Raw genomic sequence first — 16,081 nt, forward strand, 5'->3', positions numbered from 1 at the left:
AGTGTGTGCTCCCTTACCCATCCCCATCACCCCTAAGTGTTTGCTGGGCACATGGACCCTCATCATCCAAAAAAAATAAAGGCAGGGTTTTCAATAAATGTCGGTTTTATGCGTAAATTTACTTGCTAAAATAGAACAAACCACTTTCCCCCCTAGATTTAATTCTCTTTCATTGAATCTATATGAGGAAATGGAGAACCATCAAAAACGAACAGAAAACCAGGTCATCAAATACGAACAAGAGCAGTTCAGCCGGGCAAACCAGCATCTGGCCCTCCTGCAGGAGAAGCTGGTAAGGGCTCTGTTCTTCCCCTGTCTAGATGTGAGCAGTGAGTCCGAGTCTCCAGAGCTATACTTGAAACCTCACAGTAACCTTCAGCGCCTCAGTAACTGACTTTTTAGCACTGGAATAGGAATCCAGAGGCCTGCCTTCTGGTCCTGTCTGCTCCTCCCCAATTCTGTGACCCTCCCAGGCCTCCGGGTATCTCTCCCTGTAGCAGCGTAAAAACAAAGAGAGCTTTTAAAAGTACAGATTCCTGGTCCCAGCCCAGAGCTGAAGCATCAGACCCTCCAGAGCCTCCCCTGGGGATCTGCTCCCGGATAAGCTCCTTGGGTGACGCTCAGACACGATAAAACCTGAAAACTGCCTTAAACAAGTCGTTTTTACCTGTCTGGAGATCTGCTGGTAGATCAGAAGAGGTTTCCAAAACTCCTTTTCCAGGTCAGACCTTGTAGAGACACCCCCAGGCTTCGGGGTCAGGCGACAGGCATATAGAGGAAATCTATTGCAGGCTCCCTCCTCCAACCAGCAATGCCGGCCACGCTGCTGAGCCCCGACGGGAGCGCAGCACAGCCAGCCTTGCAGGTGATTCAACTAAGACAATTCTGGAACTTCAGGACAGCGGCTTCCGGCAGCCCGGGAAAGGACGCTCCCGTTACCCAACCTGAGCTTGTTGACGTGGATGGAGGCAGGAGTCCCAGGGAGGAGGTCAGCGTCACAGCTTTATCACTGATACGGCTGTTGAAGGACGTGTGGTCCGATCTGCCCCAAGCGGGCCCGCTGGTTCTGCTACGGGTTTAGGCAAGACTCCTCCACCAGTTCTAGGCCGCACTAGGTGAGAAGGCGGTCATCTGCGGGCAGAAGGCGCCTATCACGAGGAAGAGAGGCTGGAACCCACCATTCTTGAGGCGGGTGGGCCCAAAGAGCATCAAAGGGGGCCAAGTCAGCCTCCCGCGTTTCTTTCTTCCCTGCCAGGGAGTGAGGAGGGCAAAGAAGCTGCTTGTCTCAGGCTGCCTCTGCAGCCCCACCCTGCTGCATGTTAGAATCACCTGGGGAGCTTGTAAATGCCATCAACTCCTGGGTTCACACAGCCCATTAAATCAGAATTGTGTGTAGGGGTAAGGTGAGGTTGGGGGGGGGGGGGCGGGGGGTGGATAATGGGCCAGGTGATTCTAATAGAAAGCAGAGACAGAGAATCACTATTCTGCCTGAAGCCTGTTCACATAGAGACAGAAAGTTCAGGGAATAAGAACGTCCAATATTTAGGAGAATGTCCCAGAAGCTCAAGTCGAGCAGAATGTAAAATACCTTCCTTGGCAACACTTCTTTAAATGCAACAATTCCAAATCCTCCAGGCATTTCATAAGGACCACAGCCCTTTCTCTTCTCCCATAGCATGTAGAATTTCAGAAACTACAAATGAACAAGGCCAAATAAAGGAATTAACTTACACTTGTGAATAGCTTTAGATCCAAGGGAACCTGGTTTGGAAACTCACATTTATCACGGGAAAGCAAACTTGTTAAAATGCATTCTCTAAGATGAAATTCAAATCCACAAAGGTTTTCAGCAGTTTTATCACATGACCTCTTTTGTAGGATATGTCGGAAAAAAACATGGAAGAAAAATTACTGAAGCTTTCAAAAAAGTTAGAGAATTTCATTAACACAGAGAAGTATGAAGCAGATCTGAACAAAATAAAGCATACAGAAAATAAACTGTCCAAGAAGATGAGCCAACTGGAAAAGCACGTCTGGGATGAATTAGAGAAAATACAGGATGAATATCAATTGGGTGAGCAGATACCTTTAACTGAGTCAAGAACATCAGTCTTTTCTTATCCAGTCCTTCAGGGTTTTCTGCTTTGAGCTAATGGCCAGGGAGGAATCTTGTCATTAGTCAAGTGACATTCTTTGTATTTCATCCGACTTTCCTAAATAACCCATAGCATGTCAGCGTATCACCGGAGGGAAGGTAAATATGCAAATTTAGTTTCTCACTCACACGTTTCAGGGTCACAAGTTGCCATTGCAGTGAGATTTATTTTTTAGTCTGTAAGATCATAGAATCATAAAATTGTCAGACCTGGAAAATCCTCGGAGATCATCAAGACCTGACTTGTGGTTATATCATGAAATTAAGAGTCTAGGTCAGATGTCCCTCACTGAACTGCAGGTAATGAGCCTGGACAGTTGTCAAACTGGAGAGAGACCTGACCTTTAGAAGTCAAGAGAGAGAAATGAATGAGCAGAGTTCAGTATATTGACTGCTTTTCTTCTTAAGGAGGCTAATGGCAGCAGTGTCAAGCTGAGCTAACATCAAAGAGGATTAATTTGAAAGGCTCATCTAATTTGTCAAAAGGAAGGATGCGGGGATAGGTGTAGCGGAGCAGCCAACTGCCTCGAGTCACAATTTTGAGAATTACCAGGAATCAGAAGGTTCCTTTATGAGAGACAACCCCAATTTAACTGACCCAACTTTTAGGGTTCTGCTTGCTATTTACCCATTAAAAATGGAATTTACTCATTCTGTGAGTACAATCCCAGTATGAACTGAAGAGTAATTTGTAATCTATATGTTTCTGCACTTTCCTAAGGGAAAGCCTAACAAATGGGGACTCCCAATTAATGGTTTGCTTTTATGCCTTTAACAAAAAAGTGCTGAGAAATGACTGTGCGAAAGCCTCTAGTGAGCCAGCAATGGACTGTGCCCTGAGAAGCCTGAGGTCTGGTAGGCTGTGGTCCTGAGTGGCTGGACTTTGATATAACAAGACACAAAGTGCTGGGGGCAGGCGTGGGGGGAGCAGCTGGCAATGGACCAAGTCCTTCAAACAGGTTGCTTTCAGAGAAGGTTTAAAGTCTCATCTGTGGCCTTTACCTTCAATTTTGTAACAAGAATTAAAAAAAAGAGATCATCCAAATTTCTTGTCCAAGTGGATAGAAAGAAAATATTTTAAATTTCTCTCTTGAAATATAGAATTATTTCATTATGCAATCTACGGGGATGGAGGGGAAGGACAGAATTTAAATTTTGCAATGAAGCCAGATACTAGTTGAAACACCGTTGCTAATGCATTCTGATGACATTGTAAGAAAAAGATTATTATACATTTTTAGACCATTTTTAGACTGGTCTTAATGGAATTTAATATGCTTTGATTAAACAATGATTGATTGTGGCAGGACTGCTGACTAGTAACTTTTGTTAAAAAATTTTTTAAAGATCCAATGCCTTATTTAGCTTCAATATACCTATTTTCATATCCTCTTCCAGGATTTAAATCGATTCATGACTCTCTCAACTCCCTCCAACGAATACAGAAAACAAAAATGGATTTAGAAAAATATAAAGTACAGAAAGACCTAAAGAAATTGCAGCGTAAGATAGCGGAACTCCAGGAATCATAAACTTTCCAGTCATCTTCTCTTTCACCAGTCAGCGGAGTGGTTTCCTGGGAAAGTTGAGGGAAAAAATCTCTTTGAGATGTTTACTGCTTCTATTTCTTACCACCTTTCTAAGGTGATGAATGTACCAGAAAACCCAATAAAGCAGGGAATTTTATGATGTCTTGGTTAATTTATTATTAGTGAAAAAGTTAGGGAATGTCTTTCCATACATGCCTTTATATTTTTATTTGTCCACAAATCTGCATGTTATTCCTATAGGCCTGGTGAAGTAGGCCTGGTGTAATATATTAAAGAATGGCGCAAACTGTGGGAAATTGGAGACAACTTACTGGTCTAAAAAGAATAGCAACTATGCAGTTCCAGTCCATTATTTACATGCATGTAATCCTGCAGATGACACCACCCTTATGGCAGAAAGTGAAGAAGAACTAAAGAGCCTCATGATGGAAGTGAAAGAGGAGAGTGGAAAAGTTGGCTTAAAGTTTAACATTCAGAAAACTAAGATCATGGCATCCGGTCCCATCACTCCATGGCAAATAGATAGGGGAAGAGTGGAAACAGTGGCTGACCTTATTTTTCTGGGCTCCAAAATCACTGCAGATGGTGATTGCAGCCATGAAATTAAAAGATGCTTACTCCTTGGAAGAAAAGTTATGACCACCCTAGAAAGCATATTAAAAAGCAGAGACATTACTTTGTCAGCAAAGGTCCGTCTAGTCAAGGCTATGGTTTTTCCAGTGATCATGTATGGATGTGAGAGTTGGACTGTAAAGAAAGCTGAGCACCAAAGAATTGATGCTTTTGAACTGTGGTGTTGAAGACTCTTGAGAGTCCCTTGGACTGTAAGGAGATCCAACCAGTCCATCCTAAAGGAGATCAGTCCTGGGTGTTCATTGGAAGGACTGATGTTGAAGCTGAAACTCCAATACTTTGGCCACCTGATGCGAAGAGCTGACTCATTTGAAAAGCCCCTGATGCTGGGAAAGATTGAAGACAGGAGGAGAAGGGGATGACAGAGGATGAGATGGTATCACCGAATCAATGGATGTGGGTTTGAGTAAACTCCAGGAGTTGGTGATGGACAGGGAGGCCTGGCATGCTGCACTTCATGGGGTTGCAAAGAGTCGGACATGACTGAGTGACTGAACTGAACTGAATCCATTATTGTGCAAAATTTTATTTTTCAAAAAAAAAAAACAGAAATCTGGTTTTATATGAAACCATTTACAAGCATTAGCAATTAGTTCTTAAACTATGAGGGAAATGTCTCTGGGGCAGATACAGCCAAGTGAACTGTCAGACTGCAACTTCTAATGCAGAGGTTTTAATTTTCTAACAGTCCCAATATCTATACCAAGTCTAACTTCTGTGTATTTAAAATACTGATTCATTGTACTCAATTGGTATCAGAATTATGAGCAAGTAAGAGTTAACTATCTAAAAAAAAAAATCTAAAAAATATAACAGTTTCCATGAAAATCATCCAACATAATTTTATCCTGCTGCTAAATTTAGAGGCACTGCAAAAATATGAATTCAGTTCAGTTCGGTTCAGGTGCTCAGTCGTGTCTGACTCTTTGCGACCCCATGGACTGTATAGTTCATGGAATTCTCCAGACCAGAATACTGGAGTGGGTAGCCTTTCCCTTCTCCAGGGGATCTTCCCAACCCAGGAATCAAACTGGGTTCTCCTGCATTGCAGACAATTCTTTACCAACCGAGCTACCAGGGAAGCCTTAGGCAGAAGGTGCAGTCTAAGCAAAGGCCTGGAGGCCAAAAAAATGCGACCCAGGCCAGCAACAGAAGTTCAACACAGTCAGAACCTAAGGTGTGGTGGGTGGGGGGAGGGGGGTGAAGTGAGCAGGAAAGAGCAAGTTGGAGGAGTTAGGGGAGTCGGGTGTCTGATGACAAAGGGTCGTATAACTCATGTTGAGGAACTTGGGCCTTATCTTAAAAAAAAAGTCTTTTGAGGGATTTTTTGCATAGGAGAGTGACATGATAAGATTTGCATTTTAGTAAAACCCCTCTGGCTGTAGAGTATAGACTACAGACACAGTGGGAGAACAAATGTGGGTGAAAAGCAGGGAGATACTGCAGGAAGAGTGAGAATGCTGAGCTCAGCTTTAAATTAACTGATTTGAAGGTATGATGAGATGTCCCAAGGGCTTCCCTGATAGCTCAGTTGGTAAAGAATCCACCTGCAAAGCAGGAGACCCCAGTTCGATTACCTGGGTCAGGAAGATCCGCTGGAGAAAGGATAGGCTACCCACTCCAGTATTCTTGGGCTTCCCTGGTGACTCAGCTGGTAAAGAATCCGCCTGCAGTGCGGGAAACCTGGGTTTGATCCCTGGGTTGGGAAGATCCCCTGGAGAAGGGAAAGGCTCAGTTCAGTTCAGTTCAGTTGCTCAGTCATATCCGACTCTTTGTGACTCCATGGACTGCAGCACACCAGGCCTCCCTGTCCATCACCAACTCCCAGAGTTTACTCAAACTCATGTCCATTGAGTCAGTGATGCCATCCAACCATCTCATCTTCTGTGATCCCCTTCTCCTCCCGCCTTCACTCTTTCCCAGCATCAGGGTCTTTTCCAATGAGTCAGCTCTCCACATCAGGTGGCCAAAGTATTGGAGTTTCAGCTTCAGCATCAGTCCTTCCAATGAACACCCAGGACTGATCTTTTTTAGGATGGACTGGTTGGATCTCCTTGCTGCCCAAGGGACTCTCAAGAGTCTTCTCCAACACCACAGTTCAAAAGCATCAATTCTTGGTGCTCAGCTTTCATTATAGTCCAATTCTCACATCCATACATGACCACTGGAAAAACCATAGCCTTGACTAGACGGACCTTTGTTGGCAAAGTAATGTCTCTGCTTTTTAATATGCTTTCTAGGGTGGTCATAACTTTTCTTCCAAGGAGTAAACGTCTTTTAATTTCATGGCTGCAGTCACCATCTGCAGTGGTTTTGGAGCCAAATAAAATAAAGTTGGCTACCCATTCTAGTATTCTGGCCTGGAGAATTCCATGTACTGTATAGTCCATGGGGTCACAAAGAGTCGGACACGACTGAGTGACTTTCCCTTTCACTTGAGATGTCCTAAAGGAGGTGTCCAGTGATTAGTGAGACCTAAGGATCTGGAGGTTGAGACAAAGAATGGAACTGGGGATTTAGCACAGAAATGGTTAGTGAAGATATGAGGGAGGAAGAAAGAGATTACCTAGTATTGGGAGGGAGAGGTGGGCGTGGGAGGCATGAAGATTACATGAGAAACTCAGACCATGAGAGAATCCAAGGACACCTCACACTTAAGGAACAGGCAGAAGAGGAAGCTTGGTGAGTGTAGGGAGCCAGCAGTGAGGTAGGAGAGGAAGCCTCATAGTCTGAGGGTTTCTATCTTCCCTGGGAGTTCCTGCTAGCAGATGGTGCCAAGCATCAACTTGGGAGTTCTACCGGCAATGCTTCAGATCAGATGTCTGTCAACGAGGTCCCTGTCCTACGATGTAAATAGAAAGTTGGATGTATCACACAACTCAGTAGAGAAAGCTTATACATGCTTTCCCGACTGCCCTTCTGTATAAAATAAATGTGCTGCATCTTATCAGACACAGAGAGGGGGGTGAACCCTCCCACACGGAGGAAGGATTATCGTCTGGAAAAAAACAAGAGGCTGTTTTGGCCCCTACACAGCTCGGCATTTCCCTCTTCAGGAGATTCGAGTCACACACATTTGTGGTAAAGTTCTGCTGTTTAAGATCTTCCCTTTATTATACAGTGATGAAATTTTCTAACTCCATAGACTATATTTCCATAACCCCAGGTTCCAGGGTAGAGTTTTTCTTACCTCATTTTCAGATGATATTTATGAGATGTGAGGTAAAAATGATCGGTGTGCTCAGGCCCTGCTTTACAATCCCCAGAGACGGAAATGGAGAAAACAAGACAAAACAAAAATCCAAACTTCTAATGCTGGGAAGTCTTGAGGGATCCTGAGGTCTGACACACCCGAGTTTAAAAGCAGCACCACAGCCACTGTATGTGCAACGCTGGATATGCTCTCTAACTTTGGGGTCAGTTCACTCATCTTAACGTGGGAAAAATACCACTAAGGTTAAAAAAAAACTGAACCGTTACCAGGTATCAGAGATGGTTCCAAGCACTTTACCTGTATTAACTCATTTAATCCTCCAAACAGATGTGTGTTACTGAGGCACAGAGAGATGAAGCGATTTATGTTAAGTATGAGGTGCTGCTAGTATGAAGTCGAGCCAGAATTTGAACTCATCAGTGCAGAGAATTTGCTCTTAAACATTCTGCTATATTGTTTCTCTGAATATGTGTCTGATCCATTGTAGGTATTACACCTGATAAAGGGACTGATTAATAATAATGAACAGTCTTAAATCTTTATGGGAAAAAACAAGTTCCTAGTACTCTTTCAGGCAACTCTGAATTGAATCGGTGTTGTTCCAAAAGGACCCTATACTGTGTGTATTGCTTGTCCTCAGTCACTTCAGTCATGTCAGACCCTTCTGTGGCCCCATGGGCAGTAGCCTGCCTGGCTCCCCTGTCCATGGGGTTTTCCAGGCAGGAATACTGGGGTGGGTTGCCATGCCCTCCTCCAGGAGATCTTCCTGACCCAGGAATCAAACTCACGTCTCCTGCATCACAGGCGGATTCTTTACCACTGAGCCACCGGTGAGACCCAGAGCCATATGCTATGTATACTGGTTTGCAATAAACCTAGCAGTGGACCAAAGCAGTAAGAAGTGCAAACTATAGATTTCTCCTGGAACAAAATTATACTGAGGAAGTTCTTCTACTTTAAAAGCACTTCTTATTGTTTCTGGGGATGCAGGCTAACAGCTACTTCTGTGGACTACTAGAGGCGGGTAAGGTGCTGGTGCCAGTGAGCTGTGAAGCGTATTTCCTCCAGAAGTTCTGGCCATCAGAAGCAAACCCAAGAGCTATGAATGCCAGGTCAAAGTCATTAGTATCCAACTAACAGATGCTTCTCCAAAAACTGCTATGTACTACATTCACAAGAGTGACATTCAGGGTTGGGCTTCAAGTGCCCAAGGCCTAAAGGGAAGGATAGGAATGATGCTGGATAAACCTACTCCTGCAGCCCAAAGCCACTCTTAAACCAAGGAACCTACCTAGTCTTTGTTCTTAAATTCCATTGCTTAGCACTTAAAGGCTTTTACATATTCACAATAGCACAGTCTTCACAACACAAAAGTCCTCAAAAAGAACAAACACACACCCATGAGCCTTCCTGGATACTTCTCGGCAAGGACTGGTTGATAACTAAGGAGAGCAAGGCTTTTCAAAGCCAAGGAGGTGCTAGGTACCTAAGACATACGAGGGTCAAAAGAAAGTTGATCAGTGTTCATAGCTATCCACCACTGCCTGAATTCAGGTCAAGTGAGTTAATAGGTCATTCTGAATAATAGTTCTTTGACAGAAAAGCCATCCAACCACATACAGAGCACTAACTCTGAGGCATTATAGGGCTGACCTCAGGCAATTTTGAAATATTTTTTTTCCACCTTACTGAAGCTGCTTTATGACAATATACATTTGATTTCTCAGCAGTGATTGTCTCTCCAATCTTCTTTCCACACAAACTTCTGTTCCATCTGGCTTTTCCCTTATGCCTAGTGACCCTTGTGTCTCATACATACGAGAAATCAACACCACCAGGAATGTACATAAGCAAACAAACAAACAAACAAAAAAATCCCACATAACTCACTCTGCCAAGATATAACCTGCAGTTGTCTTTTTCCCATACCACCTGACTTCTTTACAGGCTAATCTCCAAACTTCTAAAAGCAGGAAATATTTTTAACATTAAAACTGTTTAGGGCTTCCCGAGTGGTCTAGTGGTTAAGAATCCACCTGCCAATGCAGGGGACATGGGTGTGATCCTCAGTGGGGAAGATCCCACATGCTGCAGAGCAGCTAAGCCCAGGTCCCACAACTGCTGAGCCCACATGCAGCAACTACTGAGTCCTCAGGCCTAGAGCCTCTGCTCTGCAATAAGAGAAGCCACCACAAGGAAAATCCATGCAACAAAGAGGAGCTGCCACTCACTGCAAATGCAGGAACAAAGACCCAGTGTAGCCAAAAATAGATAAGTAAAAATAAATCTTAAAAAAAAAAAAAATTTGTACACTATTTCCCCTTTCTTGAGCTATTAAATTGGACAAAACACTTAAAACTTTTAAAGCAGAATGCTGTGGTTTTCCAAAATAACTCCCAATCTCCTGATACTAAAATATGCAGCATTTTTTTTTTCACAGAGATTAAGCAATGGCCATATTTTATGCAATCAAAGGGAAGAAAAGAGCATTAAAAAGGCAGAGTTGCAAACACTCTAGTTATTTAAACCATCTGGGAGTCAGATGGACAATATCCTTGTTCTACTTAATGGGTGTCCATTGGAGTACAGAATGAAGCAGGGAAAAGGCTAACAGAGTTTTGCCAAGAGAATGCACTGGTCATGCAAACATCCTCTTCCAACAACACAAGAGACAATTCTACACATGGACATCACCAGATGGTCAATACCGAAATCAGACTGATTATATTCTTTGCAGCCAAACATGGAGAAGCTCTATGTAGTCAGCAAAAACACCACTGGGGGCTGGCTGTGGCTCAGATCATGAACTCTTTATGCAAAATTGAGACTTCAATTGAAGAAAGTAGGGAAAGCCACTAGGCCATTCAGGTATGGCCTAAATCAAATCCCTTATGATTATAGAGTGGATGTGATGAATAGATTCAAGGGATTAGATCTGATAGACAGAGTGCCTGAAGGACTGTGGACAGGGATTTATGACATTATACAGGAGGCAGTGGTCAAGACCATCCTCAAGGGGAAGAAAATGCAAAAAGGCAAAATGGTTGTCGGAGGAGGCCTTACAAATAGCTGAGAAAAGAAGAGAAGCAAAAGGCAAAGGAGAAAAGGAAAGATATACCCAACCGGATGCAGAGTTCCAAAGAATAGCAAGGAGAGATAAGAGAGCCTTCCTCAGTGATCAATGCAAAAAATAGAGGAAAACAATAGAATGGGAAAGACTAGAGATCTCTTCAAGAAAATTAGAGATATCAAGTGAACATTTCATGCAAAGATGGGAAAAATAAAGGACAGAAATGGTATGGACCTAACAGAAACAGAAGACATTAAGAACAGGTGGCAAGAATACACAGAAGAACTATAGTAAAAAGATCTTAATGACCCAGATAACTATGATGGCTTAAAACTCACCATTCAAAAAAGAAAGATCATGGCATCCGGTCCCATCACTTCATGGCAAATAGATGGGGAAACAATGGAAACAGTGTCAGATTTCATTTTCTTGGGCTCCAAATTCACTGCAGATGGTGACCATAGCCATGAAATTAAAAGATGCTTGCTCCTTGGAAGAAAAGCTATGACCAACCTATATAGCATATTAAAAAACTGAGACATTTCTTTGCCGACAAAGGTCCGTCTAGTCAAAGCTATGGTTTTTCCAGTAGTCGTGTATGGATGTGAGAGCTGAGCACCGAAAAACTGATGCTTTTGAACGATGGTGTTGGAGAAGACTCTTGAGAGTCCCTTGGACTGCAAGGAGATCCAACCAGTCCATTTCCTAAAGGAAATTGGCCCTGAATATTCACTGGAAGGACTGATGCTGAAGCTGAAACTCCAATACTTTGGACAACTGATGGAAAGAACTGACTTATTGGAAAAGACCCTGATGCTGGGAAAGATTGAAGGCGGGAGGAGAAAGAGAAGACAGAGGATGAGATGGTTAGATAGCATCACCGGCTCAATGGACATGAGTTTGAGCAAGCTCTGGGGGTTGGTGATGGACAGGGAACCTGGTATGTTGCAGTCCATGGGGCCACAAAGAGTTGGATATGACTGAGGGAGAGACTGAAAAACAAATCAGAATAAAGTATAACCTTTTTCGCCTGCACACACAATTCCATTCAAGTATTTATAGAAGCTGGCTTCCATTAAGTCAAAGTAAAGGTCTGCTCATGTACCTAGAACTGATCACCCACCTTTCTACAGTGAGGATCTTTGGAAAGGGCTTCTACCTGAAGAAGGTTTGTAAGCGCTGGTGCAAGGGGTGTGGGGAGGGGCAGAAGGACAGCTCACTGAACACCAGAGGTGCTGCTCGGCATATGCTGCACGAAGCAGTTTACTTCAGTGTTCTGCTTTAGCTCACTCTGGACTTGGAAAACATTGGTAGCCTTAGTATAATGGAATGCTTCCATTAGAAATCTAGCTCAAGGCCCTGAGCTAGATTAAAAATTAAAAGGTCAGGGACTTCCTTGGTGGTCCAGTGGTTAAGGCTCCACAGTTCCAATGCAGGAGGTGTGGGGTCCTTGGATTAGGGAACTAACATCTCACATGCCAAGTGATGTGGCCCAAAATAGAAATAAAATATCACTAATTGCTTAAAAAAATAAATAAATAAAAGGTACAACTCAAGCTTTTGCATCACACGACCAGCCAAAAGTATTTCACTTCTCAAGGTCTGGAAGTAGGATATGTAAAGCATTTTCTCAGACTTTCACTTTAAAAATAACAATAACAAAAACTATCACATGGAATGAATAAAACTGGGTTAGGAAGTTCTGTAGATCTTCTTGGTGCTGAACTATGACATAAGCCTTACAGATTGTAAAATAGTTGGAACTAATGTACAGAACTAATTTTTTTTATACTTTATTTGCTGCTGAATTCTGTGAAGTTTCAATTGTCGAAAATAAACTCACCCAAATATGAAATGTAATGTTTCAGATTGCAAGGTAATATGTAATGTAGTATTTGTAAAATACTTATATTAACTAGTGGTGTTTTGATTTGCATAATTTGTTAAAATGACTTCATTTTGACATCCACTGATGTAGATTAATAATCTAGGTTCAGATTTAAAGACTGATGGGAAAATGGCACATGTATACTTTTCAAGTTTTAGGAGTTTGCTATGTTTTAAAAAGAGTAATTTAACTTTAGGGGTTTTTAGAAAATGGGTTTTTTCACAGTCCATTGCTGGCAATTGGCAGTTCTAGTAACACCAGCACAGAGTATTAACTGTTAAACCTTTTTAACAGTGAGGTGAGTAACTCTGAATAAAGTTTTAGAGAGAAATTAAAAAAAAAAGAAATTTAAAAGAGAAATTAAAAAAAAAAAAAAGACTTATCCAGGCACATCCCTTCAACACCAAAACTGAGTTTGAAATATATTCCTTAGGTTTTGTGAGTATAATCCAATGCAGTTTCTTTTAAAGAGAAGAGAAGCATAATATGTAATCAGCTAGGTCCGTGACACTGTGTTGTAAGTAGAATGTTGAGTGAGAATAGTTCAGATATTTATTACAGAAATAAACAGCCACACATTCCTAAGAGTCAAGTACTTTTCACAGTAACCATTTTTAATGACTCATTATCTTGTATCTGATGACCCCCTTTTGGCAACAATTTAGATGATGATCCTCAACAGCAGTGATCTGGTGAAATTCCAACTCAAAGGTAGGAGTATTCATTTTAACAGCAATCACAGTGAGCCATGTACTGATTTTCTACTGCTGCCCTAACAAACTACCACAAACTTGGCGACTGAAAAACATAAGTTTATTATCTTACAGTTTTGTAAGTCAGAAGTCCATCATGGGTCTCACCAGGCTACGATCAAAGTATCAGCCGGGCCGCATCCCTTTCGGGAACTTGGCAGATGGCGTGTCCTGCCTTCCCCAGTTCCTGGAGGCTGCCCTTATTAACACGGTTAGGGGCCCCTTCTTCCATCTCCACAGCAGCAATACTGAATCTCTCTGACCTCCCGCTGGGACGTCTCTCTGACAGGCTCTCTACTTTTAAGAATTCCTGTGAGTAAACTGGATTCATCCAGATAATCTAGGATAATCTCCCCATCTCAGGGTCCAAAACCCTAAGTCACATCTGCAACGTAGTCACAAATTTCAGGGGTTGGGACACAGACACCTTATTCTGCTGCCACAAACAGAAACAACAAGATAAGCATTTTTTCATTACTTCTCTCCAGAATAAATATAACTTAAGGATTTCTGTCATAGGGATTATATATAGGGAAAGTATGTGGTAAAGCATGAAGCCCAAATGAACCTGTGTACCTATTCAAACTCATGATCATGACATAACAAATTATTTCAACAGTCCAGGGATATTGTATGCAATCCAACACCTTTTTTTCAGTGGACACTCCAGTTTCAATGATCCCTTTCCTGGCATCATTTCCCTTCATTAAAATAAACAGGTATTTCAATTCTAAGTTCAAAATACAAGAGAAAAAGTTTTAACTATTTCATAACACTGTTAAACAAATTCTAAATTTCTTCAAAACATTGTGAAATTTAAAAATAGCATTTATAAAAAAATGAGAGTTGTATAAGGTATTTGTTCAGGTAATCAGAATTTAAAATAAAGTTATTCAAAAAGTTCCTAATCATCCAAAGAGAGGAAAAACCCATTATTATATAGTATGCAGACAGCTAGACAGTATGAATGGTCTTTAGGTCCCACAGATCTAAGTCATTACATATTCCAAACCAGAAGTTATGTGCATACTGTAAATAAAGGTATTTTCTGACTTTTTACTTTCATTGCTGTTGTCCAGTCACTCAGTCGTGTCTGACTCTTTGCGACCCCATGGACTGCAGCATGCAGGCCTCCCTGTCCTTCACCATCTCCCGGAGTTTACTCAAACTCATGTCCACCGAGTCAGTGATGCCATCCAACTGTCTCATTCTCTGTCATCCCCTTCTCCTCTTCTCTTCAATCTTTCCCAGCATCAGGGTCTTTTCTAGTGAAACAGCTCTTTACATCAGGTGGCTAAAATATTGAAGCTTCAGCTTCAGCATCAGTCCTTCCAACGAATATTCAGGATGGATTTCCTTTAGGATGGACTGGTTGGATCTCCTTGCAGTCCAACACAACAGTTTGAAAGCATCAATTCTTTGGTGCTCAGCCTTCTTTATGGACTTTCTAGTTTATCTGTATAAAAAGTACCAGGTGGCTCGGTAGTGAAGAACCCACTTGCCAACGCAGGAGACACGCGCTTGATCCCTGGGTCGGGAAGATTCCCTGGGGAAGAGAATGGCTACCCACTTCAGTATTCTTGCCTGGAAAATTCGACAGACAGAGGAGCCTAGCGGGCTACAGTCCGCAGGGTCACAAAGAGGACTGAGCAGAGCATGTAAAATAAATATATATCACTTAAAATGAAAAGATCACTCTGCCTGTATCTGATACACAAATGTATCTTTCTAAAAGTAAAAAAACAAAGGCAAAACAAAAAACCTCTCCTGCAAACTGAAGGTCAGTTTATAATCTGCAGCTAAATGCTATGTCTTATAACAAGCAGTTTTGGAGTCTGAGAAGTTTTCTATCCAACAAAACTAAAGTGGGAAAAAGGAAGACCTGTCCAGAGACAAGGGTCAACTTTGCCAAAACAAAGTTTCTACATTTTTTTTTTTTTAGTTGGAGGCTAATTAATGCACAAAAATTAAAATGAATCTGCAAGACACACTGATTCATAAATAAAATATGCTTCATTTTTGTTTTCCTATAAAATTTCCCTGAAGCAGATAACTAATTTTCTGTGGAGAAACCAAATATGTGTATCTTTTCATAGTTGTATATGACTTAATACTAAATATTTATTTACCTAACTAAAGTTTCACACCAGTTTAAATAACCACATCTATTAATTCCTGTAATATGCAACATGAATATTTTTGACCAATCCTGTTTTGTGTAGAGTCCCAGATTACATGAAGCTTGTCAACTCATTTTGTAAAGTGAAAAAAGAGCAGAGTAATTTAAAACTAAGGTTGTTTTTTTAATCCTGACCAGAAATTAACACAAGGGGCACTTTAAGAAATAGGACAAGTGATCCCAAACAGACTGTGCTCCAAAAGTTTACTCATAAGCTAAAATGACTTTCCAACTGGAAACGACTATCAGATGCCAAGCTAGCCTATATGCATCTAATCAATAATAATAATTATTAATCAAGTTGACTAATAATAGTTAATAGCAGCAAATGGTAAATAAAAATTCACAGAAAATGCACTATACTTCTCAAAGAGATAAAAATAATGAAACACTTACTATGAATGCTAAATATTGATATGTCAGGAAATAGTTTTTAATGTACTCTAATTAAACTTACAAATAAACTCTGAAAATAAATTTCAGCCACTTCTTCGAATCAGGTAACACTGATTACCTCAAATTTTTTCTGCTTTAAGTATGCTGTTTAGCATCACTCTTCTTTACCAACTTGGATTAAAGAACAATGTTTAAAACACTTCACACAGGTCTGGCATAAAGTTAGTTCTATAAATTATATGGT

The 16,081-nt window shown here is 41.4% G+C and overlaps 1 protein-coding gene across 1 annotated transcript in view; it reads left to right on the forward strand.

The window, feature by feature from the left end:
* Nucleotides 1-3,823, forward strand: part of FAM81B (family with sequence similarity 81 member B) — a 152,067-nt gene extending 148,244 nt beyond the window's left edge. Inside the window, exons 7-9 of the mRNA XM_043913858.1 lie at nucleotides 157-292; nucleotides 1,879-2,074; nucleotides 3,554-3,823. Coding sequence (XP_043769793.1) covers nucleotides 157-292; nucleotides 1,879-2,074; nucleotides 3,554-3,687 — 466 coding nt within the window. The 3' untranslated portion in view covers nucleotides 3,688-3,823. The remainder of the gene's footprint in view (nucleotides 1-156; nucleotides 293-1,878; nucleotides 2,075-3,553) is intronic.
* Nucleotides 3,824-16,081: the final 12,258 nt, after the last annotated feature.

This window comes from Cervus elaphus, chromosome 9, assembly GCF_910594005.1.
Source record: "Cervus elaphus chromosome 9, mCerEla1.1, whole genome shotgun sequence".
In the NCBI taxonomy this organism is placed as follows: domain Eukaryota; kingdom Metazoa; phylum Chordata; class Mammalia; order Artiodactyla; family Cervidae; genus Cervus; species Cervus elaphus.